This window comes from Brienomyrus brachyistius, chromosome 3, assembly GCF_023856365.1.
Source record: "Brienomyrus brachyistius isolate T26 chromosome 3, BBRACH_0.4, whole genome shotgun sequence".
NCBI lineage: Eukaryota > Metazoa > Chordata > Actinopteri > Osteoglossiformes > Mormyridae > Brienomyrus > Brienomyrus brachyistius.
Window position 1 is genome coordinate 30,026,768 of NC_064535.1, and position 27,817 is coordinate 30,054,584.

The 27,817-nt window shown below is 45.1% G+C and overlaps 1 protein-coding gene across 3 annotated transcripts in view; it reads left to right on the plus strand.

The window, feature by feature from the left end:
- Positions 1-775: 775 nt before the first annotated feature.
- srgap1a (SLIT-ROBO Rho GTPase activating protein 1a) overlaps positions 776-27,817 on the plus strand; it is a 107,558-nt gene continuing 80,516 nt past the window's right edge. For 2 of the 3 annotated variants that reach the window (XM_049007600.1, XM_049007601.1), the window contains exon 1: positions 776-1,348. In XM_049007600.1, the coding sequence (XP_048863557.1) occupies positions 1,282-1,348 (67 nt within the window). In that variant the 5' untranslated portion in view covers positions 776-1,281. Of the gene's footprint in view, positions 1,349-20,356; positions 20,455-27,817 lie in introns of those variants that run through there. The other variant, XM_049007602.1, reaches the window with a different exon arrangement.

The window sequence follows — 27,817 nt, forward strand, 5'->3', positions numbered from 1 at the left end:
CTGTCTGGACCCGCGCAACCATGCACAGGGCAGGTGCCTATGGAAAAGAATGAATGAATGAATGAATGAATGAGCAAATGGTGTATGTTCTTTTATATATTAAATAATATACCACTAGATGGGAGCATGTGCGCGTGTTTGTAGCCATTAGAAAAAGTGGAAATAGCCTACAGATTCTGCTCTTACGTCCATCCTTCCATCCATCCATCCATCCTTCCATCCATCCATCCATCTCTGCTTATCCTGTAAAGGGTGGCGAAGTGAAGGATCCTGTTCCTGGAAAGCATGATGCCAGTCCATAGCAAAGCACACAATACAGGATATAGACATAATATTTATTGCTGTTTCAGGTCATACAGATCCAGTTAACACATCTCTAAACCCTGTTACTTTAGATTTACAAAAGGTACAACTGTAGTGAACACTGCATTTATGTATACACGCGAAAGTGAGAGAGAATTTCAATATATATGATCATATATAAAGTAAAATGCACCTTGTATTGTGTTCTCGTTTTAGAATCTGAATGAAATTCAGGCACGCAGAAATATGTGATCACAAACCAAGGCCCGGTTGCTTTACATAACCTTGAATTTGTTCGGTATGTAAACATTGTAAATCAGTATTTAACGTTATTGTTGCGCTCAGGCTGAAAGCTTCTCCAATACGCCTTCCCCGTTACGCTGCTTCTCTCCCCCGGTGACCCGGTCGGTAGTCCGGATGGTGAGGGCGCCTGTCAATCCGTTGCATGCTTCCGCCAGACGAACCTCGGCAATCCCACCCTCCCTGTCTGTGTCTGGGAGCCCAGCCAGTGCGAGCCGTGCTGTGGCCGCCAGTCTCCGTGTGATTCGGGAAGCACACACCGCAGCACACACCGCAGCGCTCCAGTCCTTTCGCCGGCTGTGGCAGTCTGCTTCGTCGCCGAGCCGAATACATACTGAAAACTCCAATCTCCACAAGCCTGAATGCTTTTTCGCTGTGCTGCCGCTCGCAGTCCTGGTATCCTTTTGGTTAGGCATTGCCTTTCCTGCGATCTGTGACTTCATCGTCAAATACCGCGCCTGTTTTTGTAATTCGCGGATTTAACAGACGGGAGAGTTGGAAAGATGTAAACCTCCCTTAGCCTTTAGCGTAGTCGCATATCGCCGTGGTCTCCAGCCTGTTTTCACCAGGAGAACTGAGATGCGTTACGCTGCGTGAGTCCGCACCGGCAGCCGGAGCGGACCGTGCCGATCTCTGCTGAATTACACCAACTCTAAACAGCCGTGCGAGGTATCCAAGATGTCAAATCAAACCAGGTTCAAAAAGGACAAGGAAATAATTGCGGAGTACGAGGGTCAAGTGAAAGGTAAATCTATTCAAAGTGCTCAGTTAATTGTTATTGCATCTATCCGTACATTCAATGTAACTTTTCCCACAGTGTGAATTTATTACAGTGCGTTTGTGTTTATGTGTATGTGTGCTGAATGCTGGTACATGTTCACGATTCCCAGTTGTTTGTTTTTTTTAATGTCCTTTTACGAGATGCTGAAACACTGGAATCTGTATGTTTTACTCCGTGGTTTTGTGCCGTTTATCTCCGTATTTTAATGGTTATTCGCTTTGCAGTTGAATGCGTTTCATGTGTGTGTGTGCAGTGTGTCGACACAGCAGCACACGTATAACTGGATTTGTTTGAATGTCGGTATCCTTAAGACAGAGCAGCCAGGTATATCTTTCTCCTTGCCTCTGCTGTCCCTTGCCTGACCGGTTTAACTGTTTCCATATGGATATGAGGAGGAAGAAGGGCTACTTCCCCCGGACTGAGACTGCGGTCCCTCACGATGTGTACATTGACGCTGCCCACCGCTTATGCTTTCTCTGGCCGGTCGTACGTCAACTTTTGTGCTCCTCTGTGGATGGAAGTTGTTTCTTTATGCAAATGTTTTTAACCACCATAAATATTTTATGGCGTCGCCAGTAAAAAGTCTATTGTTACATATGTGTGAATTCATTTTTCGCGTGCGAGTATTTGCCAGTCTGGTTATAATGTCCACACAGCATTGCCTTATGATTTATAATATATTCACTATTGTCTTGGTGGGTTGTAAAAACAATGTAGGTCTTCAACATATATGGTTATACTGGAACTTAAACCTTTGAAAAGATGACAAGAACATATTTCAGCAATCTAACTTCACAGCTTCACTGTGAGGTGATGAGGCAAACCCGATGTTGGTTCAGATATATATGGCTCTATCCAGACAGCACTTTTCTTTGAGCTAGCACAACTCCCATCCTTTGGCTATATTGTTTGACAGCCAGCTGGCCTATACACGATTTCTGGTACCATTTAAAAAAAATACTAAATGGATTTAATTTAACCTTGTATAAACAATACCGATTTATGGCCTTACTTAATGACAAATGACTCTTAACAGCAAGCAATTGTTTTAACTGTTTTTACACAGTTTGTAGTTCTGTGTCTTAATAGCCATTACTGAAGTTGCTCTGTTACTGGATTTATTTCTCTGTATTTTAATGGGGGATTGGACCTACAACCCTTGTGGTGAGAAGTGACTCTTTACTTGCCAGGTATATTTTGGTTCTGCGACTGGGTTATGTGAGCAAGCATCTTCCTGTGACCCAGGTGGTTGTCTCTCGGATGCCTCCACAGTGGTCATCATCCCGTCCTCAGGGGCTGGTGTATGGGGTGGGGTGCTCACTTCCTGGCGTAACCATGGAGATTTGGCTCACAGCCAGGATATGCCCTTACCAAGGCTGCTGGCAGACTGGCATATCCACTGTTCATCACTGTGTAGCAAACTCACGATGCACGCCAAGGGCAGGGGCAGGAGTGGGTGGAGGGTCCCAGATCGATTGCACAGGCATTAGAGGACTGAATGTTGGAGAGCTTGTGAGGAATGTGTGACTTTTTCCCACTGATGAATAAGGCCTTTCCATCCCCCACAGCCTGGTGTGTCACTTGGGATCCAGCAAGGGCGCTGCTCTGAGCTTGAAAAGCTACTGCTAGCATCCTGTTGGCAGTGCCGGTCCTTTAAGCAGTTGGTGTGGTTTCTCTGTGCATATCAGTCACCGTGGGGTTGCCTTCAGTTTGTGCCTTTAACCTCCAGGAGTGCGGGCCAAACCCAGGACTAGGTGACCGCAAGGCCACATTCCGTTTGAACTGCCTCCTGGAGTGTGGGCGGACCCAGGTCTGTTAGCCTGTACTGTTAGCGTCCTGTAGTGTGGGTCTAACCTGGGCCTTTTAGGCTGCACGATTAACCCATACTTTTAGTCTGTACTGTTAGCCTGTCAAGCAGTCAAGCTGCCTTCAAGTTTCCATCACTTCAGTGTCACACCATGCACATAAATGCTGCTGAGTAAATTCCAAGACAGCTATATGAATCAGAAACAATGTTATTGTCCAAGTATGTTCACACACAGGGAATTAGTGTCTGGTTTTCAATGGCTCACATACATACCGTAGATATATACACATCTCTGCACGGGTTTACAAAACTAAAGTACAAGTGCACAAATCTATTTTAAGCAACCACAGAATCGTTACAATAATCACTCCATAAATAATAGGACCTTTCCACAAACAATCTAACTAAGAAATAGGTAGGTAATTCACTTATAGCTCAGCAGCAGAATCAGCATTTTTTTCTGCAATGGGAATGTAACGTTTTCATTTGGTTTTACGTGTTTGCTTTTTGCCTTGGGCCACTTCTGTTTTGGTAAGCATGATTACGTGAGGAGCATATGCTGTATAATGCATATCTTAAATCGCAGCTTTTGCAATTTGAGTTATTCCATGTCAAATCATCACACTTTCGGACCTCATCACGGATTTTAATGAAACTTGAGATGCTGATTTGGTCACATGAGTAACTCATGAAACTGAAATTGGGCGTGTCTGGGATTAATATTGAGGAAGATGTAAGCAAACAAAGTTTTAACCTTTTGGGGAGGGGCTATGGCTTTGACTGGCTATATTTACCTTAATGTAAGCTGCACATAAGTGGTTCTTATATTGTTTTAAAGCTACTGAAATGGTTTGAAGTGCAAAAATAATCGGTGTGCATCATTGTCTGTGTACTGGACATCACAATTCTGTCATTAAAAACGCCCCACCTTACTTCCGTTAAATATTATTAAAGCCAGAAAACGGAATATTGAATATGAGGCTAACTTAACCGCGATGCCCCAAGTAAACGTGACTTAACCCCTCATCTTTTCAATAGCTAGAAACCGGTCAGTGTGTTGGTGGAATTGCGAAAGTTACTGAACTGGATTGGTTGGTGACATTTTATGAACGCGAAATATGTGTGCATCCACCGATTCTTAATAAAAGTTCTCTATTATAGAACTGCCAAGATGCAATTCCATGCCGTAAACTGGCTCCGGAGCTACCCGCCATGTTGCGAAGTTCTGAAGTGTCATGGAGTGGCACTTCCAGCTGACCAATAGATGTGTAAGCTGCTAAGGCCCGCCCACCCTTTAAAAAAATGCCAAAAGTCAGAAGCAAAAAAGCATCCAAAAGCAAAGAAAGACATTCCAGAAGCAAACATATTAGAGAAGAAGGAGGCATAAAATGATTTCATTTGACTTTTTTGATATTTTCAATACATATTTTCATTCTGATACTTAATAGTTTGTTTGCGGTTTTCAAAATTTTGATTAATACTTTTGGTGCAAATATAACTCCATATTAAATTACTATAAAAAATTACTAATAGAAATACAATATTGCTAAAGTAACTGGAAAAAAAGAGAATTAGGCCTACAGTAAAATCCCTTTATAACAGACTTCAAGGGACCTGGCAAAACAGTCCATATCCAAAGTCCGTTATATCCAGGGTTGCTGTATGCCCAGAAGACTACAGCACACCACTTACTCATGCCACACCCCAGCAGACACAGCAGACTCTGAGCAGGTCAGTCAAGTTCTTCTACACCAAACTTGCCTAACCATGTCTTTATTGACTTTGCTTGGTGCACTGGGGTCATGGTGAAACAGAAATGGGGATTCCCCAAACCATTCCTTCAAAGTTGGAAGCACAAATGTGACCCTCCAGCACAAAACCGTACGGAAGTCGCATGGCCGTAGTTTTAGATATTTTTTGAGGACTTTTTGTACTCTTTCATTTGATACCATAATCCTAATTTCAATTTTTTGACCCAAGTGTACAGTTTTGTGCTGGAGGGTCACACACACAGAGCTGTGTTCTTTTTGCTCTCGAGCAGAGCATGCGGGTAACGGTGACGTTAAAGCGCCGCGATCGCTAGATGCTGCCTCGCGCTCTGAGATCTACGGTTCCTCACGCGACGACCATCGATAATCAGCGGACGGGGAACGTGCGGCTCGTGCCCAGAGCGCTTTCCTGACTCGCGCCCCCGCTCACCCTCTGCGCAGTACGGGCCGCACGTCCCCCCCCCCACGGCTGTGTTAGACAGCACGTGCCGCTGAACTCGGGAGTTACCTTCCCTCATAATTGTAACCCTCCAGCACAAAACTGTACACTTGGGTCAAAATAATCAGAAGGTCGTTGGTTCAAACCCAGTTTTAGCACGTCTGCTTCATTCTAGCTCAGTGGTTCTCAAACTCAGCTGTCGGGACCCACTATTCCAGCTATTCCTGCTCTACACACTGCTGATTATCTGGATCAGGTGTGTTCAGTCAATCAGAAGCTGAAAGACAGCTGACACTTGTGTGTGGGGCAGGGATAGCTGGAAAACAAGCTGGGCAGTGGGTCCCGGGGATCGAGTTTGAGAACCACTGTTCGAAGTACTTCTGAAGGCTCATCCCAACGGCCTGTGCCATTTAGACATGGCTGTACATCTCTGCTGATCCAGCTTGGGGTTCGTTACAGGAGGCTCTGGTCATCGCATCGCTCTGTCTGTGACAGTCAGTTTCCTAAGTGAGTCCCCTTGCAAGCTCTGTATGGAGTGTGTCATCTCCATGGCAGTACGGGGCCCGTTCCAAGTGTCTTCAAGCTCTTAGTTCTGATGTGTGCCTGGTCCATGTGGTTACAAAACCCCCAAGTGAAAGAACCACTCATTAATGAATTATGGAGGATGATTGCCATGAAGTCCTGCTCATCCCTTACAGTTTAGGGTGCCTCTGGAGCCAGGTGGAAGGTATGACTAATCCAACTGTCCAAGTGTAGATGGAACTTGCTGACAAATGTGGAAAGACCGTGGGGGTTTGACTCCCTTATGTTCCACTTTCACAAGGCCTTCCTTACCACTACTATGTTCATTTTCTGGGAATAAAAATGGTATTACTGAGCTGGAGAAAACAGATTTTCTGGCAAGACCGTTATATTGGCAGTAGAGGGAAATATACCCATTATCCTCACTTTATTCTGAGCACCATCAATCTGCCTTAGCATTTAATTAAACTGATTCCAGTATTTTAACTGTACTGTCTGAGCTCCTGGTATCGCTAACATAGCTGAATAAACAGCAGGTGAACCCAGACAATCACGTTTGTTGTTCTGCTGTAGCAAAATGCGAAATTCAAAGGACTTCAGGATCAAATGAAGATTATTTTTATTGCATCCATTAACCTATTTTAAGCTGCTCACTTTAAATGCAGCTTAGATATGGGTAGCCCAAAAAATTCCCACCATGATGGCAGCGTTCGGTATTTAAACCCCCAAAAAGTTATATATTTTTTTGGAATGTATCCTGTTTTCGGTCTGAATAGTGTGGCTCCTTCTCTGAAATGACAACATTTCTACAAGTACAGTAATTTTTCCTGGTCCCCCTCCCCACTGAAACACATGATACACCTTTGCTTCTCAACAATGTTGGTTGACTGTTTTGTTGTCCGCTCAAAGCTCTCAAGCCTCCTTTGGTGTTCAGAGCTGGACGAGCTTTTCTGCTCACCTTGATGGTTCTGTGAGCCTTTGTCTCTGACTCTGTGAGTATTACAAGCAAGCAGACTTGCTTGCCATAGGAGCTTCTGAAACACACAGGGGAGAGACATCTAGTATCTGGGTCAGCCTAGGAAGAGGGAAGCAGGCAGCTTCAAGCTACAAGGCTCACACCCTGGGAGAGTCTGCAAGCAGAGTGCTATGATGTTCTAGCCACTCCCTTGTACAGCACATCGGACAGCCTCCAAACAGAGTTCTCTGATGCTTCACCCAATCTCTTGAACAGGCCATTGGACAAACTGTAAGCAGAGGTCTATGATGCACTCCCCACTTCCTGGGAGGCCTACAAGCGACTGGGAAGACCCAGTGCCCCTGGGAATACCTGCAAGCATTGAGCTCTGAGGTTACACCCTCTCCTTGGCATGGTCCCTGGCGCAGTCAGTAAGCAGAGACTTGTGAGGTCCCGCCCACTCCCTGGAACAGCCCAATGGACAGCCTGCAAACATAACTGAAAGCCCCCCCCACTCCCTGGAATGACTTTCAGGTAGAGTGCTGTGAGGGTCTCTCTCACTCCTTATAGCCCATTGGGATTGCTCCTAGCTAGCACCCCTGAAATGTAAAGTGTGTTAATACAGGCTAGGTAATGAGCTGAATATGGAGCTGAATTCAGAAATTGGACACAGCAATGCTGAACTCAACCCTGCCGGACTGTGTTCATGTTTATGTCTGCTCTTAAACTAACTTTTTACCTTAATGAATTTTTTAGCATTATTATTTCAATACTCTTGAAATTTACAATGTACGAGAGGTACCTTTGAAAATTGCCAGGAAATGCTTATTTTAGTACAAAGCAGATGAAATTGTATTCATGAAGCAGATAATAATATACTAATTGCAGGAGCTAAGCTGAGGGAATTTAAAACCAGGAGACATAATGTTCAAAATCACGCTTGATCACGTTTTTGTACAGAAGTTCATGTAGCCTCACCAAGGGCTTGATTTCCATCTTTCGCAAAACACTTTTGTGCCAGTCTGTCACGTTCCCAGGCGTGAAGTTGCACTTGCTTGAAGTTAGACAAGCGTGAACCGGCACATGTTGGGTTAAAGCAACTTGGTTACTCAATCTGTTCCTGCTCCCCAAACTTTATACTGTTTTAGGACATGGGCACTGAAATCAGCATGCTGCCCTACATACCTTGCTTATCTACCCAAACAGAAAGGGCTGCGATCGTCGCCCACCTGGCCGGGTACTGGAGGCACTCAGTGCTCACTGAGCCACGCGCAGGGTGTCAACGGCCGCCCGGCTGGAGAGTACTCATGGGATCCCCCCTTGCCTGCCCCTCTATCTACGGCCTCACCTGCCATCTGCTCATACCCCCACCATGCCTCACCCGCATTAACAGAGCCATCTGGGCTGTCAGCTCCTTTAATTAATCAAGAGCTGAAGTGCTCTGGGAGGGTGAAGTTGGGTTGGTTGTGGGGGGTACACTGGGTGAATGCGATCAGTTTGGTCATTGACAGGAACTGAGTGGGATCAGGTGAATCACCTGGGGGGCCTCTCTGGGTGAGTGGGGTCCAGTTGGTCACTTTGGGGGGGGTGCACTCTGGATGAGGGTGATTGGGTTGGTCCATAGGGGGTGCTCAGGATGAATGGGATTGGATTACACACAGGATTAAGCAAGCATTTCCTCCACGGGAACTTTGTGGCCAAAAGTTTTGAGAATGACACAAGTATTGGTTTTCACAAACTTTGCTGCTTCAGTGTTTGTAGATCTTTTTGTCAGATGTTTCTGTGGTAAACTGAAATGTAATTACAAGCATTACATAAGTGTCAAAGGCTTTTACTGACAATTACATTAAGTTTACGCAAAGAGTCAATATTTGCTGTGTTGGCCCTTCTTTTTCAAGACGTCCTGGCATGCTGTCAGACAACTTCTGGGCCAAATCCTGACTGATGGCAGCCCACTCTTGCATAATCAATGCTTGGGTTTTTATTTGCCTACCCACCTCAGGAGGTTTGACCACATGTTCTCCATAGGATTAAGGTCTGGGGAGTTTCTGGCATTGGACCCAAAATGCCAATTATTTATCACTTTTGCCTTATGACACGGTGCTCCATCATGCCCGAAAAGGCTTTGTTTATCACCAAACTGTTTTTGGATGGTTGGGAGAAGTTGCTCTAGGAGGATGTTTTGTTACCATTCTTTATTCATGGCTGTGTTCTTCAGCAAAATTGTGAGTGAGCCCACTCCCTTGAGTGAGAAGCAACCCTACACATGAATCGTCTCAGGATGTTTTACTGTTGGCATGACACAGAACTGATGGTAGCGCTCACCTTTCTTCTCGGGATCTTTTTTCCGGATGCCCCAAACAGTCAGAAAGGGACCTGTTATCAGAGAAAATGACCTGTTCAGTCTAATCCCCATATCTTTTGCAGAATATCAGTCTATCCCTGACATTTTTCTTGGAGAAAAATGACTGCTTTGCTGCCCTTCTTGACCCCATGCCATCCTCCAAAAGTCTTCACCTTACTGTGCATGCAGATGTCTGCTGCCATTCCTGTGTAAGTTCTGCACTGGTGGTGCCCTGATCTTGCAGCTGAATCAACTTTAGGAGATGGTCCTGGTGCTTGCTGGACTTTCTTGGGCACACTGAGGTCTTCTTCACAAAAGCAGTACTCTTGCCTGTGAAGCCCTTTTTGTGCAAAACAATGATGACTCCATGTGGTACATTGCAAGTAACCATGGTTAACAAAGGAAGAACAATGATTTCAAGCACCGCCCTCCTTTTAAAGCATCCAGTCTGCTATTCTAACTCGGTTAGCATGATAGAGTGATCTCCAGCCTTGTCTTCATCAACACTCTTACCTGTGTGAATTGTAGAATCACTGAAATTATGTCAGCAGGTCCTTTTGTGACAGGGCTGAAATGCAGTGGAAATTGTTTTTTTGAGGGGGATTAAGTTCATTTTCATGGCAAAGAGGGACTTTTAAATTAATTGCAATTCATCTGATCACTCTTCATAACATCCTGAAGTATATGCAAATTGCTGTTATAAAAACTGAGGCAGCAGACTTTGACACAAATATTGATTTTCACATTCTCAAAACATTTGGCCACGGCTGTAGGTGTGAGCACAGTTCTTCCTGACAACAGACAACCAAGTGGCTAGGACTTGAGACAGTCTGCATTCATCATGGTAAATATAGGTTGTAGTTACAGTCTGGTGTTGGGGGTCCCTTGAAGTTTATCCAACTGAACTACTGCCTTCTTATCTTGCTGCAGATTACTGTAATTTCTGGTAGCAGAATGCAGCTCCCATTCTTACTGATTGGTCTGAACAACAGTCTGTTTCTGACTTATTTTCGTCCTGTTACATAAGGAATAACAAACTATACCAAGTTTATTGTACTGTATAGCCACCTTTATTCTGAATGACCATCGTGAGCCTGTTCGCCATTGAACCAGTGAAGTTTTTGCTTTGATCCTGTCCTATATTAGCCAAGTCAGCAAGGACAGCCTCCCAGACACTGCTCTGAGAAGTGTACTGCTAGCTATCTTGGTAAATCTCATACTTTGGTCAGGTCCTGTAACTCTCAAAGGGCGTTAAGTCAGGCAATGATGGGGGCCTGGTCATCCTTTCTTCGACAATCTATGGAATACTTTGATAATTGATACTTTATACTTAATTTCCGTACAGGGGATCAATAATCTTTACGCCTCCCTGAACTTCCTCTTTGTGGAGTAAGTTGACCGCGAAGGGCTGCCACCCGTCGCGGCGCCCAGGGAGCTGGGGGTTAAGGGTCTTGCTCAAGGACCCGCAGACGTGCTGAGGCTGGGTTCGAACCTGCTACCTTCTGATTACAAGGACACAGGCTTAGCCCACTGAGCCACACGCATAAATATCACGGGAATGGGCACTGTCCTGCATGCATATCGTGGGTTGGGGCACTGTCCTGCATGCATATCGTGGGATGGGGCACTCTTATGCATGCATATCATGGGAAGGGGCACTGTCCTGCATGCATATCATGGAGAGGGGCATTGTCCTGCATGAATATCATGGGAGGGGCACTGTCCTGCATGAATATCATGGGAGGGGCACTGTCCTGCATGCATATCATGGGAAGGGGCACTGTCCTGCATGCATATCATGGGAAGGGGCACTGTCCTGCATGAATATCTTGGGAGGGGCACTGTCCTGCATGCATATCATGGGAAGGGGCACTGTCCTGCATGCAAATTATGGAGAGAGGCACTGTCCTGCATGAATATCATGGGAAGGAGCACTGTCCTGCATGCAAATTATGGAGAGGGGCACTGTCCTGCCTGAATATCATGGAGAGGGGCACTGTCCTGCATGCATATCATGGGAAGGGGCACTGTCCTGCATGCAAATTATGGAGAGGGGCACTGTCCTGCATGCATATCATGGGAAGGGGCACTGTCCTGCATGAATATCATGGAGAGGGGCACTGTCCTGCATGAATATCATGGAGAGGGGCACTGTCCTGCATGCATATCATGGAGAGGGGCACTGTCCTGCATGCATATCATGGAGAGGGGCACTGTCCTGCATGCATATCATGGAGAGGGGCACTGTCCTGCATGCATATCATGGAGAGGGGCACTGTCCTGCATGCATATCATGGGAAGGGGCACTGTCCTGCATGCATATCATGGGAAGGGGCACTGTCCTGCATGCAAATTATGGAGAGGGGCACTGTCCTGCATGCATATCATGGGAAGGGGCACTGTCCTGCATGCATATCATGGGAAGGGGCACTGTCCTGCATGCAAATTATGGAGAGGGGCACTGTCCTGCATGCATATCATGGAGAGGGGCACTGTCCTGCATGCATATCATGGGAAGGGGCACTGTCCTGCATGCATATCATGGGAAGGGGCACTGTCCTGCATGCAAATTATGGAGAGGGGCACTGTCCTGCATGCATATCATGGGAAGGGGCACTGTCCTGCATGCATATCATGGGAAGGGGCACTGTCCTGCATGCAAATTATGGAGAGGGGCACTGTCCTGCATGAATATCATGGGAAGGGGCACTGTCCTGCATGCAAATTATGGAGAGGGGCACTGTCCTGCATGAATATCATAGAGAGGGGCACTGTCTTACATGCATATCATAGCGTTTTTGAAAACTGCTGCCTTCTTCCTGTGCCAGTGATTGAAGACAGTATCTTCTAGAAATTGGCAGTAGATCTTGTGGTTAATTTTTATACCATCTGCAGGTCTGAAAGATCCAAGAAGTTCATCTCTGATAACTGCAGCCCATCACCATCAGTCCTCCACCACACTGTTGGTGCTTGGTCCATGGGCCCATCCATCTGCTCCACTAAGAGTCACTCTCATCTGTTCACAACACCTTTATAAAATTAGTCTTGAGATGTGTCTGTGCGCATTCTTGAATTTTTAGCTTGCATGCCTTATTGAGTGGAGGTTACGTTTCAGCCTTTGTGACCCTAGTGATGTCATGTAACACACTGCGCATATTGCTTCCAGAGATCCCATTCAGTCTCCCCTTTAGTTTAACACACAGCTTGGGCAGTTAATTTGTGTCGTCTTCTCGTTACATGCTGTTTCCATCCTGTTTGTCTGTTGACCACAAAACTCTTGATTGTTCAGTAGTCATATTTTAAAGGTGTAGCAATTTTGATTGTTTTGCATCCCTCTGACTGGCACTTTACAATTTTGTTTTTTTTTTCTGCTCTCTGCAAGGTCCTTTTCTGGCCCATTTTAATAGTCATGAAAATTTGCTTAATTCTGTATAGGACAGTATCAGTGTTTTCCTGTTTTTCTCCAAACAGAAAGTACTCAGACCTAACATAAATTACCAATAACTTTAGTATATTGAAGGAGGGCGGCACGTTTTCTGTCAATGGGATCAGAAGTGTTTACATTTTGTTTTGTTGTCCTATGCGCCGTATCTTATGATTGAGTTAGTGTTGTCATCGTACAGTCTGCATACTTGTCATAGTTAATGTTATTAGATCCGTATCGCACAGTGTGTTCGGTAATGATTTTATAGAATTGCTGAAATCACACAGTGTGTACCGGGCATTACAGGTTAGAAGCATGGTGTGGCACAGTGTAGGTAGGCATGTCTTCCCTGCTTTGTTTAATATGACTGTTTGCAGTTACAGTAAGCTGCACTTGCCTCTAGATGTTTCCTCAGGTTGGACATGGACTATTTAGATGTCAACAACATCTTTACAGCCGGTAGAACCTGCAGGGGCATCCCCAAATCGCTTACGGCACGTAACAACACACACTGCATTGCACAGTTAAACTTGTGCCTTTTTCCTTAATGTATCGGAAATGTTTTTTATATTTCCAGCAATGGAATGCATTCCTTTACTTGTCTGCCATTGCCTGCAACAGAACCTCTGACCGCTCAGGCAAGTTAATTAGCAGAATTGACGCTGTAAATGTGAACGCGACAGGATAACCAATCAGAAGCATCAAATAGTTTCAAACTTTCAGCTGTGGAGGGAAATAGCAAAGGAGGATGTTTTGCATAAGAAAAACATGAAAATCAATAAAAATATTATTGAAGATATTAGCAAGGTTTTCCATACAATCTTATGATGTAACTAAAACTGTAATTATGAATATTTCCATAAGTAATTGTAATTACATCTTTCTCTAGTAACTGTAACGGATTACAATTCCATTTTTTTGTAATTAAATTATGTAACTCTTACATGAAACTCGTTACTCCCCAACACTGTGCAGTTATTAATTTCTGGTGCAGGGAATAATCCTGTTCGTGGTTTCCTTGAAATGTCAGAGTAAGACAAAGGACAGTGAGCACTTATGGCAATGTCACATTCTCAGGGTTAATGTTTGTAGGAGTCCTTAATTAGAGGAAGGAGACTGGTCTCTGCTTATTGCTCTCTGGGAAAATTACCTTGATAACAGTCATCCTATTCTGCCAGTTTCTGGGTGGAAAAAAAAAATGAGACAACGCAGTGAGAAAGCACAATCAGTGGCTTCACTTGCACTGTTTCTCCTGTCAGTAAAGTAGCAGGACTGTCGCTCTGAGTGTGTCTTCAGGAGCTGAAGATGACAGAGATGGTGGGGCCCCTCTGTCAGTCTGCCCACTGTGCCAGCAGAGGAGGTGTTTCCGGCTGAAGGTCGTGAGCCGTGCTCCAATACCATTGCTGAGTTCTGCAGTTTTCAGGTGTCTTCATTACATTTATGGCCTCGGGGCTGTTACTATCACTTCAGATCAGAGTTTCGGCAGCGTGAATACAGAGTATTTCAGAGGCATGAAACCTGAAGCCAGAACATGGGGGGGTGCTGTGTCTCTCTCACTTGGCTTTGATGTCCTTGATTGTCATACGCAAAATCTCCTTCCCTGGGGGGGTTCAGTTCTAATAATGGAGCTACTGGCCGGGAGACTCCTTGTGTGCCTACGATAGACCAAGTCACGCTCGCCGGTGCCGGTGCTGGGAAGGGGGCGCTGTTTGCAATGGTGGCTGGAGGGATGACCCAGTGGAAAACATGTTGTGTCTTTTCAACGAGGTGCATCACTGTGATGGCCTGATTTACAGCTACTCATGCTCTGTGAATTGATAGTCTGGGGACTGTATTACCTGGGGTATAACAGTGAAGGAGGCAGCCTGGTCACTGTCTTGCAGACTGAGCATTTTTTTGGTGTCCAGTAAATTAACAGAATGTGCAATGTCCACAGACAATTTAAAGGAGTTAAGTAATATGATCCAAGGGATCCCCCCATTTAAGGTTCAATTCATACTTTTTCCCACATGCGCTTTCAGTTGTGGATGAAGAGATGTGATGTGAATATTGCCGTCAGGGGCTGGCTACTAATGGCTACGGTCGGTGTGCAAGTAGCCAACATTTATATATCTAAAGGAAACCTTGTAGGTAGGTGGCATGTATGTAAACTTTGTCCTTTCAGTTTGTTCAGCTAGAAAAAATAAATATCAGTAGCTCTGGAAACTTTTGTGATCCCTTGCAATGGTTTTCCATTACTAATAATAAGTGTACTGTGTCTGTTTAAAGCACATAGAATTAATTGACCAAGAAGTATAAACCTAAACGATATAGACATGACCAGTTAAGTGTGTTTTAAGCATTAAGCTATGGGGGACAATGCACACCATGTAACTTTTTCACATGTTTTTTTATATACATTTATTAATAATGGCACTGTGTCAATTCACCACCAGTAACTGTAAACAAGACAACCTGGCTATTGAACGTGAAGTGCACACACAAGCATTATTTAGGTTTATCTGTCACGTTGCAGCAAATAGCAAGTGGGTAAGTGTTGTGAGATCGCAAAACTATTGCGAGGGAACGCAAAACTATTTCAAAAAATATTTTCTCATCCTGACCTCTTAGGGGCTCCATATATTCCACCTATTTGTTGATTATTGTTGATTTCTACCCAAAAATCATGTTTCGTCACAAGAATCGAATAGTACTTTCAATGAGAAATGTGATAGGGCAGAGGTAAATAGTAAACATTAAACATGTTTACTGTCCAAATTATTTGTGCGATAAAGCCAACATCAGTTAAGTAGTTTTACAAAAGAAAGTTTGTATTGTTTTAAGAATCCATGAAGGCTTGAAACTTGTGGTTGTAAACCTTATCTCATCTTGCTTTTGCATAAGCTTCATTTAGACCAAGGACACAATATCTGCCTTCTGCTGGTCTGGAGGAATAACATTGCAGTACGTATGCACCAACCGCAACTATCTGCATCCACAGTATGACCTCAGCCGTGTGGATGACCGTCCCCAGACCAGAAATGCAAGAAAGCATGGAGTCAGCCAGGGGCATATCTAGTAATTCTGGGTGCCGTCACATTGGGCCCCTCTGCTTGGGTTGGAGCTTTCAGTCTGAAGAAATATGGGTCCCACAGTATGTAGTATTCGTAGAGCGGGGGACTCCTGATGGTTCTGGCTCCCCTGTAAAATACTGGGCCCCCTGAAACTGTCAGGGTATCCATGTCCCTGTTATGCCCTTGCCACCAGCATGTCACCTCTGTGAATTTGAATTTTAGTTGAATATCTAACCTAGGTCTAGGTAGTGGCTGGCTTTAGATTACTACGTGTGAGTATACCTGTTCTTTCATTTTGGGATTCACAGACTTCCTGTTCCACACAGGAAGAACCTCTTTCTGGAATTAGGGACTTTTGTCGTGTTCACACTGCAGGAACTCAACCTTATTGTAGTTCCTCGATGAGAGTTCCTGAACCCTTTCTTAGTACCCACTCCACACTAGGTACTTTTTCTTTTAACACAAACTACTGGGGAGGCGCTTACATCAATAGCTTACTGATTGGTTGACCATAAGCACCAGCACTAACATTATGCGGAAGTGCAGAAAAACTGAGCAGGTGCACTTTTAATTTTTTGTACTCCAATTACATTTAATGCATCAGTTAATGCATTTTTTGCTTGTGTCTTCATATTTCTGCATTGGAAAATTACATCGCTAATATACTTTTGACTAATTTTGCTGGTACCAATGGTGAAACTTGCCAGTGCTTATTAGTGGAATAATGTTACATGGTTTTTTATTCTCTGGAAAATGAAAGATCATTATGCTGGCCAGGTTTAGTAAGAATTATGAACACGTCACTGGTAATATAAGTAAAATAAATGGCTGTGTCCTCTTTTCATCGCGATTTGATCCCTCGAGTTACTAACAAAACAATTTATTTATCCTGCATTATTTTACTGTGGTGGTTAGCATCTTCCATGCTTTTTTAGCCTGAAGGTTCCAGTTTGTGTTGTGTGGTGTGAAAGCGACACACAAAAGTGGCCACTACAAAAGTTCCAGGAGCTATAAAAGTTCAGGTTGAGACAGCCCAGGGATTTGTAAACCGGGACCAGGATCCAGAACTTCAGTGTGAAAGTGACTATGTACTTGTGGACTTGAACGTGGGTGATACAAGCATCTAATTCCATGTGACCGGTTGATCACATGCCCTGACAATGGTCTCCGGTTTCACATGTGTGATGTCACGTGTTGTGATGCATTTCTCTCCTGGCGTTAATGTACCTTGTGAACTTGGTCCTCTTTGGTGCTCCGTTTGTCTGCTAGGAGGTCTGTCACCAGGGCCCCAGAGGTTCCTTACCCTCCCACCACAAATGCTTTGTGCTGTCACATAACCACTAGGCTGTGCCTTTCAACACAAGGTACTTTGGTTGTCATAGCTGCACCATTCCATGTGTAATTATTGGGGCCTCCTGAGGAGAAGGAGGGGCTTTTGCTGCCTGGATTGAGCACTGGTACAACCTGAGATTCCATGATCCCACAGTTGACTTTGATGGGAAACTCTTGGTTCAGAGTCTGAAGATAGGAGTTGGTAGCTGCCGTGTGGTGGTGGGGGCAAGGGCATTTCGTGGGTTCTGGGGGGTTCTGAGACCCAAATAAACTGGCAGCGTATGAGCCGTGTCGCTGAAGGATGGGGCACACCCCCATACTGGACATACGATCGATACTGGATACACTGTCTCCGAACACCTTTTCTAGATCCTTCTTTGCACAGTGCTTTGTGTTTAGTCATAGGGATGTGTGTGAGTCAGTATCAAAATAATTTAAGGACTGAAAGCTAAAAGACGGGGGCGGCATGGTGGTGCAGTGATTAGCACTGTTGCCTCACACCTCTGGGACCCGGGTTCGAGTCTCCGCCTGTGTCACATATGTGTGTAGTTTGCATGTTCTCCCCATATCGTCGTGGGGATTCCTCCGGGTACTCCGGTTTCCCCCCACAGTCCAAAAACATGCTGAGGCTAATTGGAGTTACTAAATTGCCCGTAGGAGTGCATGTGTGAGTGAATGGTGTGTGAGTGTGCCCTGTGATGGGCTGGCCCCCCATCCTGGGTTGTTCCCTGCCTCGTGCCCATTGCTTCCGGGATAGGCTCTGGACCCCCCGCGACCCAGTAGGATAAGCCGTTTGTAAAATGGATGGATGGATGCTAAAAGACTGTTGTCTTTTGATGCCTGACAGTACAGCATCATTCTATGAACCTCAGTCTATAATAATTTATAAAATAATTATCATTTATAATAATTATGAATACTAAATCATAACCACTGACAGTAATATTAGCTTATATGTTATGCTCTCATGGGGAGCCTTTCGACTGCAAATGCCATATAAATATTAAAGCACCATATTGATGAAAAGCTAAACTACATAGATTACAATGCAAAGCTTCTGTCCAGCACCCAACCTTAGGTTGCATGTAAAATAAAACTTAATTATAAACCAAAGAGAAAATCATAAAAAATGCAAAAGCTGATTGCTGATCTATAGTTATTTATTTAGCAGTCTTTCAGTGCAGATCTCCCTTTGAAATGTCTTTGAGTACCTGGCCACCTTTTCTGAGATGGAGGACACCATCCGTTCCAGGCTGCTCTGCCAGGTGTAAGCAGTGGTAATTAGCCCTCCTCTCCCAGCATGCCCTGCTCTCCCCACCGTGAACCCACTTGCAGACCCTCGTCCTCAAGGTCAGGCTGCACCGGCTACAGCTCATAAATATTCACCGGAGACTGCCAGGCGACCTCACTAGCTGTACCCGCTTGCCATACTGAGTAGCCACTCTCAGTCTTGGAAGTCCCCCACCTCCCCACAAGCTGGATTTCACAGAAATGTACATGGAGGTCACTCTTGCTTAGCCAGGCCGCTGGCCAATTTTGGATCAGTTGTGAATTCATTTCATTTATCTATATATACATTTACTTTGCAGTGCGATTTCTGTGTCATGATATTGAATTTTAATGTGTGTATATGAAGTGTCCAGATAACAGATGCCTGATTGGCCAGTGGGATGTTTTTATCTGGCGTGTTAGTGTACAGTAGAGCTTTTCAAACCCGGAACTCAATTCTAAACACAGGGCTTGTTCTCAGTTCTCCCAGTTAGTCAGTTGAATAATTACTGATTCTGACTGGGCACAGAGGCTTCACATCTGGCTCACGTGATGTATCTGCAGCAGGAGCCCAGCGCAGAGTCATGGTCAAGCTGATGGCTTTCATTATGTATGTTATATTCAAAGAAATTGATCAGCATCACTCACTTTTTCCTATCTACTCTTTTCCATGCAGTGCACAGGTCAGGGGAGAAAAGGTCAGAGGTCATGTGTGGGTGCAACAGAGCATCACTATGTGGGATCAGATTGGGTCCAGGCCTGGAGGTTTCTGGTTCCCTGAGTCCTGTGGTGCAGTGATGTGTCCAAGGGGCTGCACGCCCTCAGGGTACCAGTGTGACAGCTCACAGTGCCCTGTGCTCACCAATAACAGGCCATGTCATTCACACTGATGCTCTCCTTCACGCTAGAAGTTGAGAACTTAAGATTTTTTGAAGTTCACAGGTATCATATAAAGGCCAAATCGAAGTTAACTAACTGCTGATAATGTCATTAATAAAACCACAGGAGCAGGGAATGCTTTGCAACAAGCAATAATCTGTATTGGCAAAACGTAATGTATATACAGTGATCCCCCACTATATTGTGGTTCAGCTATCGCGCCCCTGCCCCAGGCTGCTCTGCCCTCTGCTCACTCCGCCCGCTCCGCCCCTATGTACATGTAACGTTGTAAAAATGCACTATATAAAATTAAATAGACGTCACAGCAGGCACTAGTCACCGCTCTGAAACCCAATAGACTGAATGGTAGCATTAGTGCTCAGCTCGAATTCCTTACAAATACAATGGGAAAGAGCTGTCGAAATAGGAGTTATCTTTTTACAGACTGTTGAAAACTAAATTAGTATCGGACGTGGATCGGTCACATACAGCCTATGTCGCCTATGGCTTACTCACTGGGGGCTTTGGGTGAGGATGCTGTAAAGCGCTTTGAGACAATGTAATAATGCGTGATAATGCGCTATATAAAAATAAATTTGTTGTTGTTGTTGCACAGCCGATACCCAATCCGTATAATAGCCATGTATAGGTGACCGTACCGATCCAAGAAAGTTACAGAAGTTCATGGTCCAGGACGTCGGAACTAAATTCTCTGACTCGTAGAGGCCCCTGCCATATACTAAATACACACAAAGTTGTATTAATATAATTTCTTCGAAGTTCTTGACAGCTAGAATATATTACATACAATAAAACTGTGACTTGTAATTCTATATATCTGTCACTTTTGGTATATTATTATTATTATGGTGGGTGTATAGTGTGATTTATTTTTTTTTATAAATCTGTAAAACTAAAAAAATATATCTGCAACAAACTTAAAATATAATACATAGTAATGTTTTGAAGTCAAACTAAGCTGTTCATTTTGTATTTAATGGTTTTTAATGGAAGACTAGGAAGGTGCATGCCTGTTTGTGTTTGTTGGTCCAGAAAGTAATTCAACATGTTTAAAATTAAAAGTGGGGAACAAAAGAGGAAGGAAAAGAAAAAAAACTTTCAGCAAGTTCTCTTCTAATAGGCTATTATATGCCGCAGGCCTTCCGTTTCTTTGCAATTTCGCCATGTAGGCTACGTTCTAAAAAACTGCTTTTTGTTGTATATAGCCCGCTTATATGCCGTGGGCCTTTTAATTTGTTTGTTTTCAATTTCTCCAGGTAGGCTACCTTCTTTAAACTGCGTTTTGTTAGACTACATATTTCTGGATGTTTTATTGTAGTCTTTGTAAATATATATATATAGTCTAGCCTAACCCAGCCACCTAAGATAGCAAGCCAGCTCAACTAGGTGCCGGTCCCAAGCCCGGATTAATGGGGAGGGTTGGCGTCAAGAAATAAAAGACTGTATCTTCACTGCATCACTGATGTCAAAATGTGGGAAATATGTGGTTGTATAAGTAAATGTGTTAAAGCAGGTTAATGATTGTGTGCTGCCTAAATTGTATAAAAAGTTAGGCTATACCCTGTTCACTTAGACAATGCACTGTAATTTTTGCAACAGAAATGGATGAGATGGGCAGGCAGCTGGAGGTGGAATTTTTGTCCTTGGTAAAACTCTGACGGTCTCCACACTGGTAACGACATTGTTTTCTAGGCATAACCAAACAAATCTCCTCCTGTCTGAAAAGGCGTAGAAAACGCAATTTAGCCACTAAAACTTTACAGTTTTTGTGAGGGACAGTCGAATTCTCTCGTTAAGTTTTTTGTGTTCTTGCACCCACACTTTAAAACTTGTTTCAGTGCCGCCACATATATGCGCGCGCACGTGTGTGTGTGTGTGTGTGTGTGTGTGCGTGCGTGTGTGTGCGTGTGCGTGTGCGTGCGCGTGCGCGTGTGCGCGCGCAAGGGGGAAGGCGGGGACCTGTTATGCCGCGTTCCATTTACCTCGGAGGTAGGAACTCAGAACTGGGAATGGCACAAGTTAACAGTGTTGCAGTACATAATGTTGGAAGCCAACATTTTGCATAACAGCACATCCACAGAGAGCAATTGGACAGTACTGTGTGTACGACCGATTTCATGAGCCACAAATAAGATGTAAGTGGTAATACACAGTATAAAACTACAATTGTAAAAGTAACTGCTGTTTTTCGTGGTAAATTCTGCTTCTGCTGACCTGTGTCAGATTTAAATCAAAACACATAGGTGTCTGGGTATCAGGAGAGGTCACCTCTTTGGATATAGAGAAAGGCAAATCGCTTTTGTCTTGAGGTTCATATTTTTAACGCCAATAAATTGGCATCCTCTTAGTCTCTCTGAGTATTGCTTTGTTATTTAGGTTTGGCATCTGCCCATTATTAACCTGTGATGTTTTGGGCTGTAAATCCCAATCTCACTTGACTGCAGGCTCTGGTTGTCATGTGATTCTGTCCAAATGTGGACGGAGATTCTTCTCGGTGGAATGCAGCTTTCCTTAACATTGGCGAGCTTGTTTTAATGTTACCATGAATATATTCTGGAATTGACAGGACCCTGTGTCATGCAGAGAGACCATGCTGCTTTGACCTCTGGATGGATGTTTTTAACTCGTATGTAAGTGTGGATGATCCTACTTATTTAATCACATTATGTCCAGTGGCTTTTGCAGATGATAGAACCTCCACCATCTGAAACTTGCACATTTTTAACTGGTCATATCTAACTATCGCTTGTTTACTGGCATATTGCACAGGATATAGAGTGACATCCCCAAACTGTATCCATGGAGAGTCATAAACTATGAGTGCATTTGTAAGATCAATATAATAACCTAAAGAGTCAGGGTGTAATTAAATGTTATGTGCGGATACATGGCCAGCTCCCAACATTAAACACCTTCTCTGTAAAGGTTCCTCAGCATATGATGTGTTTGATGGGGGGGGGCTGCATCCACCCACGCTCAGATGGAGCTTCCACAACGGGTGTCTGCCTGCACATGAGACGTTTCTGTACTCACCTCTCTCCGTTATAATCTCACTCCTTGTTACAAAGCTTCTGAAGACCTGTATGTCTCTGGCCTTGCTGTTTCCTGCCCATGTTCAGAGCCACCCATTCAGGCAGCCTCCCGTTCCTGCTCTTTTGTTTTGCTAACCCTTCATCCAAGTGACTGACAGTTGTTAGATATACTCCCGGAATTGTGGTGGCCCTTTGAGCCTCCTAATTCACTGGGATCTGACTACCCCGTCTCTTAGCTCTGTCTGTGCGGCAAAGCTCCCCTAGCTAGTCTGGTTCTGGGTTCATGCTCCTTAAATGTGGGGTCCCGATCTGGCTGCTACAACACTCGGTACATTTATATGCATTGACATGCTACAATTATAGCTCCACTATGCCATTTAATTGGACTACTGTCCTTGTCCCAATATACATGCACAGGAGGGGGATCGATTTATTGCTCGACTCAGCTACAATATGTGGCGATATGGCTCATTTCAGCTTGTTAGTATTCGGCCTTTACCAGTTGACCTATTATGCCACAGACATAAAACAATAATAACATTAATAGTAATGAGTGCGTGGACAAATGAAGTGACATAAGCTTTAATTTCCATCTGGTCAGAAGAACAGATACAACAAGATCAGGATAGTATAACAAGAAATAAAGTATTTTGTATAATATACCCTCTCCTGGAGCTGACACCTTATCATGGTGGAGGGGTTTGCGTGTTCCAATAATCCCAGGAGCTAAGTTACCTGGGGCTTTATGCCCCTGGTAGGGTCGCCCAAGGCAAACAGGTCCAGGGTGAGGAACCAGATGAAGTGCGGCTTCAGACCCCTTATGATGAATAAAAACATGGACTCACGTTTTCCCTCGCAGGTCAATGGGGTCCCCCCCTGGAGCCAGGCCTGGGGGTGGGGCTCGATGGTGAGTGCCTGGTGGCCAGGCCTGCGCCCATGGGGCCTGGTCGGGCACAGCCCAAAGAAGGCACGTGGGTCCCCCCTCTAATGGGCTCACCACCTGTAGGAGGGGTCAAAGGGGTCGGGTGCAGTATAAGTTGGGCAGCGGCTGAAGGCGGGGACTTTGGCGGTATGATCCTCAGCTGCAGAAACTAGCTCTATGGACATGGAATGTCACCTCTCTGAGCTGCTGGGTGAGGTTGCGAGGTTCTGACTAGATATATGTGATGTCGATTCTAATCCTCGTCTGTTTTCGGTCTTGGTCTTGGTCTCGACCAGCCTTGGTCTTGGTCTCGCCTTAATATGTCTTAGTCTTGATCTTGGTCAAGTCTCGGTAGTGTCTTGGTCTTGATACCCTCTGGTCTCAGCAATGTCTTGGTCTCGGTTTAGGCGGTCTTGACTATAACACTATGCTGAGGCAAAAACTCGGATATGAGAGGAGTTTGGCGAGGCCATGGAGAACGACTTCCGGATGGCTTTGAGGAGATTATAGTCCATCATCCGGTGGCTCAGAGAGGCAAAGCGGTGCAGCATCAACACTGTTTAAGGTGGGAATGGTGTACTGGTGACCTCAGCTGGAAGGAATACTTTGAAGACCTCCTCAATCCCACCGACACACCTTCCAATGAGGAAGCAAAGTCTGGGGTCTTGGGGGTGGACTCACCTGTCTCTGGGGCGGAGGTCGTTGAGGTGGTTAAAAAGCTCCCCATGGTTGGACGAGATCCGCCTGGAGTTTGCTCAAGGCTCTGGATGTTGCGGGGCTGTCTTGGTTGACACGCATCTGCAGCATCGCGTGGACATCGGGGGCAGTGCCTCTGGATTAGCAGACCGGGCTCTTCATGAAAGGGGACCGGAGGGTGTGTTCCAACTATAGGGGGATCACACTCCTCAGCCTTCCTGGTAAGGTCTATTCAGGATGCTGGAGAGGAGGGTCCATCGGATAGTCGATTCAGGAGGAGCAGTGTGGTTTTTGCCCTGGCTGTGGAGCAGTGGACCATCTCTAAAACTCTCGGCAGGGTCCAGGAGGGTGCATGGGAGTTTGCCCAACCAGTCTACATGTGCTTTGTGGACTTGGAGAAGGTATTCAACTGCATACCTCGTGGGGGGAGTGCTCCGGGAGTATAGGGTGCTGGGCTACATTATAAGGGCTGTTCAGTCCCTGTACAACCGGTGTCAGAGCTTGGTCTGCATTGTCAGCAGTAAGTCGAAATCATTTCCGGTGAGGGTTGGACTCCATCAGGGCTGCTCTTTGTCACAGATTCTGTTCATAACTTTTATGGACAGATTTTCTAGGCGCAGTCAGGGCATTGATGGTATCCGGTTTGGTGAACTCAGGATTAGGTCTCTGCTTTCTGCAGATGATGTGGTTCTTTTGGCTTCATCGGACCGTGACCTTCGGCTCTCATTGGGACAGTTCGCAGCCAAGTGTGAAGCGGCTGGGATGAGAATCAGCACCTCCAAATCTGAGACCATGGTCCTCAGCCGGAAAAGGGTGGAATGCTCTCTCCGGGTTGGGGAAGGGATACTCTCCCAAGTGGAGGAGTTTAAGTATCTCGGGGTCTTGTTCACGAGTGAGGGAATGATGGAACGGGAGATCGACAGGTGGATCGGTGCAGCGTCAGCAGTGATGCGGGCACTGCATCGGTCTGTCATGTAGAAGAAAGAGCAAAAGGCAAAGCTCTCGATTTACCAGTCGATCTATGTTTTTACCCTCACCTATGATCACGAGCTATGGGTAGTGACCGAAAAAACGAGATCGCGAGTGCAAGTGGCCGAAATGGGTTTCCTCCGCAGGGTGGCTGGGCTCTCCCTTAGAGATAGGGTGAGGAGCTCAGTCATTCGGGAGGGACTCACAGTAGAGCCACTGCTCCTCCGCATTGAGAGGAGCCAGATGAGGTGGCTTGGGCATCTAATTAGGATGCCTCCTGGACGCCTCCCTGGTGAGGTGTTCTGGGCATGTCCCACTGGGAGGAGGCCCCGGGGAAGACCCAGGACACGCTGGAGGGACTACTGTATGTCTTTCTGCTGGCCTGGGAACGCCTCTGGATTCCCCCAGAAGAGCTGGATGAAGTAGCTGGGGAGAGGGAAGTCTGGGCCTCCCTGCTGAGACTGCTGCCCCCGCGACCCGACCTCGGATTAAGCGGGAGATGATGGATGGATAGATGGATGGATGTCAAGGCATGTCAGACTTCCCCAGAAAGTGGGTTAAACATAAATTTTTGATGTTTTTGAAAACTCAAATCCAATTATCCAAGCAGCTCTTGTGGGGTTTTAGGTTCCTAACCCCCCAGTGCCCACTCCACAAGTCCACAAAATTTATGTATAGTGTAAACCGGTCAGTGGACATCAACAGTTGGGATGCCCTTTCTGTAGGGGATATAAGCTAACTGAGGAATCTTGCTTTACAACCCTCCTCTCCCAGGTATGAAGACAGCAGGCAATGTCAGTGTCATATTGTCTTTGGTGCTAATCCTAAATATAGCAGATTTTGGGCTGAAAAGTAAGGAACAGGAAGGATATGGAGCGTTTAAGGTCAAAGTGTCACTCTGCTGTTGGATGGTCTGTCACAGAGGATCTCTAGTCTGTATCTTTGTAGGAGAGTTTTCTGACCTGGTTCTCTTTTTGTATTATGGTGATGCAGCATCCTGTGTGTGTTTCTGTAGTGGAAATGCCTGTGTTTGTGTGTCAGCATGTGAGTTTGATAGTGTTTCCTGTCTACGTGTGAGTCTGTGCAGTGGAATTTCCTCTGTGTATGAGTGTGTGCATGTGTGTGTGTGTGAGGAAGGAAATTGTGTGAAAGGCTGTAACGACCCACATATCGATTTGCATTAGGCAACAGTAGTATTTACATTACCATACTTAACTGACAATCTTATTGCAATCAGTTTTTTTATTGAATTTTCAGTTTCTCTCATTTTTACAGTACAGCTGAATACCAATTCAGGCTAAGTGCCCCACTGAATGGCACTGTGGCTGCGAGCCTTTCCTCTAGTGCCAGCTTAGCCAATCATAGCAGCCTGGCTTGCAGTGGTTGTAGACAGTGTGAAAATGTTGAATGCCTTAGGATTGCTGTCTGCCACAGGTCATCTAACATGTCGTAAGATGAAATGTTGCTTCCATACCAGTGTGAAGGGGAAGCTGTTTGGCTTCTGTTTGAGTGCTTCTTTGTTTCTGCCAGTTGGCGCATTGGTGAGAATGTACAGTAAGCCAGTCCCGGCTGTCACCAGCATTTCCTGAAAGAGACACCATATCCTCCTGCTGAGGATCTGCTGTGACCAAACATGGGTCTTTGGAAGGAAGTGCAGGTCTGAGGCCAGGGATTCCCAATTAGAGGCCATGCATGCATTGTGCATGCTCAGAGCTCGGTGATGGTGTGTCTCAGGTATCTTTTAGGGACTACCATACGTTTTCCTAGAGCTGGACCATGAAATTTTCTGGTAGATGAATGGAAAGACTGGCTTATTCTGCTTGGACACATCGTTAGGACAGCTGAGGATCATGTGGTAGCTCTTATCTCTTAACACACTAACCCTCAATTGCTCGTAAGAAGGGCTTTCTAATCAGCTAAACACACTCTGCCATGGGAAGCGTAATGACATTCTTCCTTAGGAATACTAAACTCTTCCGGTTGCCCTGGTAACCAAAGGAGGTGTTTGGCCATATCAGGTGACCAAGTGAATTTGTTATTAATACACAGGTTGCAAATTAGCATTGAATAGCACCCTGTCTCACCCAGAGCTAATGAGATTTTGTACAGGAGTTGCTGAATATCCAGTTTCACATTCTTACATCTAACAGTCAGTGTTGTTGTATGTTTTTCTCATTAGAGTTTTATCCCAAGTGAATTGCTTCCTATTTTGTATTTCTGTAGGTATTGTTGAGCTTAGGGGTGATTGGGGACAACCGTAGAATTTTTTCATTTTCGTAATATGTAGAGATGCACCGATCTGCTATTTGGATCGGTATCGTTGCCAATCCAGACCTATTTGATGGATTGGGTGTCAGCCATACGTGACCGATCCACGTCCAATACTTACTCATTTAACTTTTGGCAGTCTCTGAAAAGAGAGTTCCTGTTTTGTGTTGAATCTATATGTACAGTCAACCGCACGGCAGCTCTTACCCATTCTAGATGTGTTTTTAGCAGCATTCAAGCTGAACGCTTATGCTGCTACTCTGTTTTTACTACTCAGTGGGTGTAACTGCAATGGCTTACACCTGCTGTGACGTCATGCACATACCCTTTGCAGTAAGAGAAGCATAAAATTCGCAGATGGGGGGGGGGTAACAATCTGGAAGTATCTTATGCTTTTAACAACAACTAGTAGCACCGTGATTTGCAATCTTTGTAAAAACAAAGTTTTGGGAGTAGAGATGGGAGTAGCGTTTAGTGGAAACTGCAAGACAATGCAAGTAATGTGAAAAATCAACAGATGATTTGGGAGTTGGGGTGGCATGGTGGTGCAGTGGTTAGCACTGTTGCCTCACACCTCTGGGGCCCGGGTTCGAGTCTCCGCCTGGGTCACATGTGTGTGGAGTTTGCATGTTCTCCCCATGTCGTCGTGGGGTTTCCTCCGGGTACTCCGGTTTCCCCCCACAGTCCAAAAAAACCATGTTGAGGCTAATTGGACTTGCTAAATTGCCCATA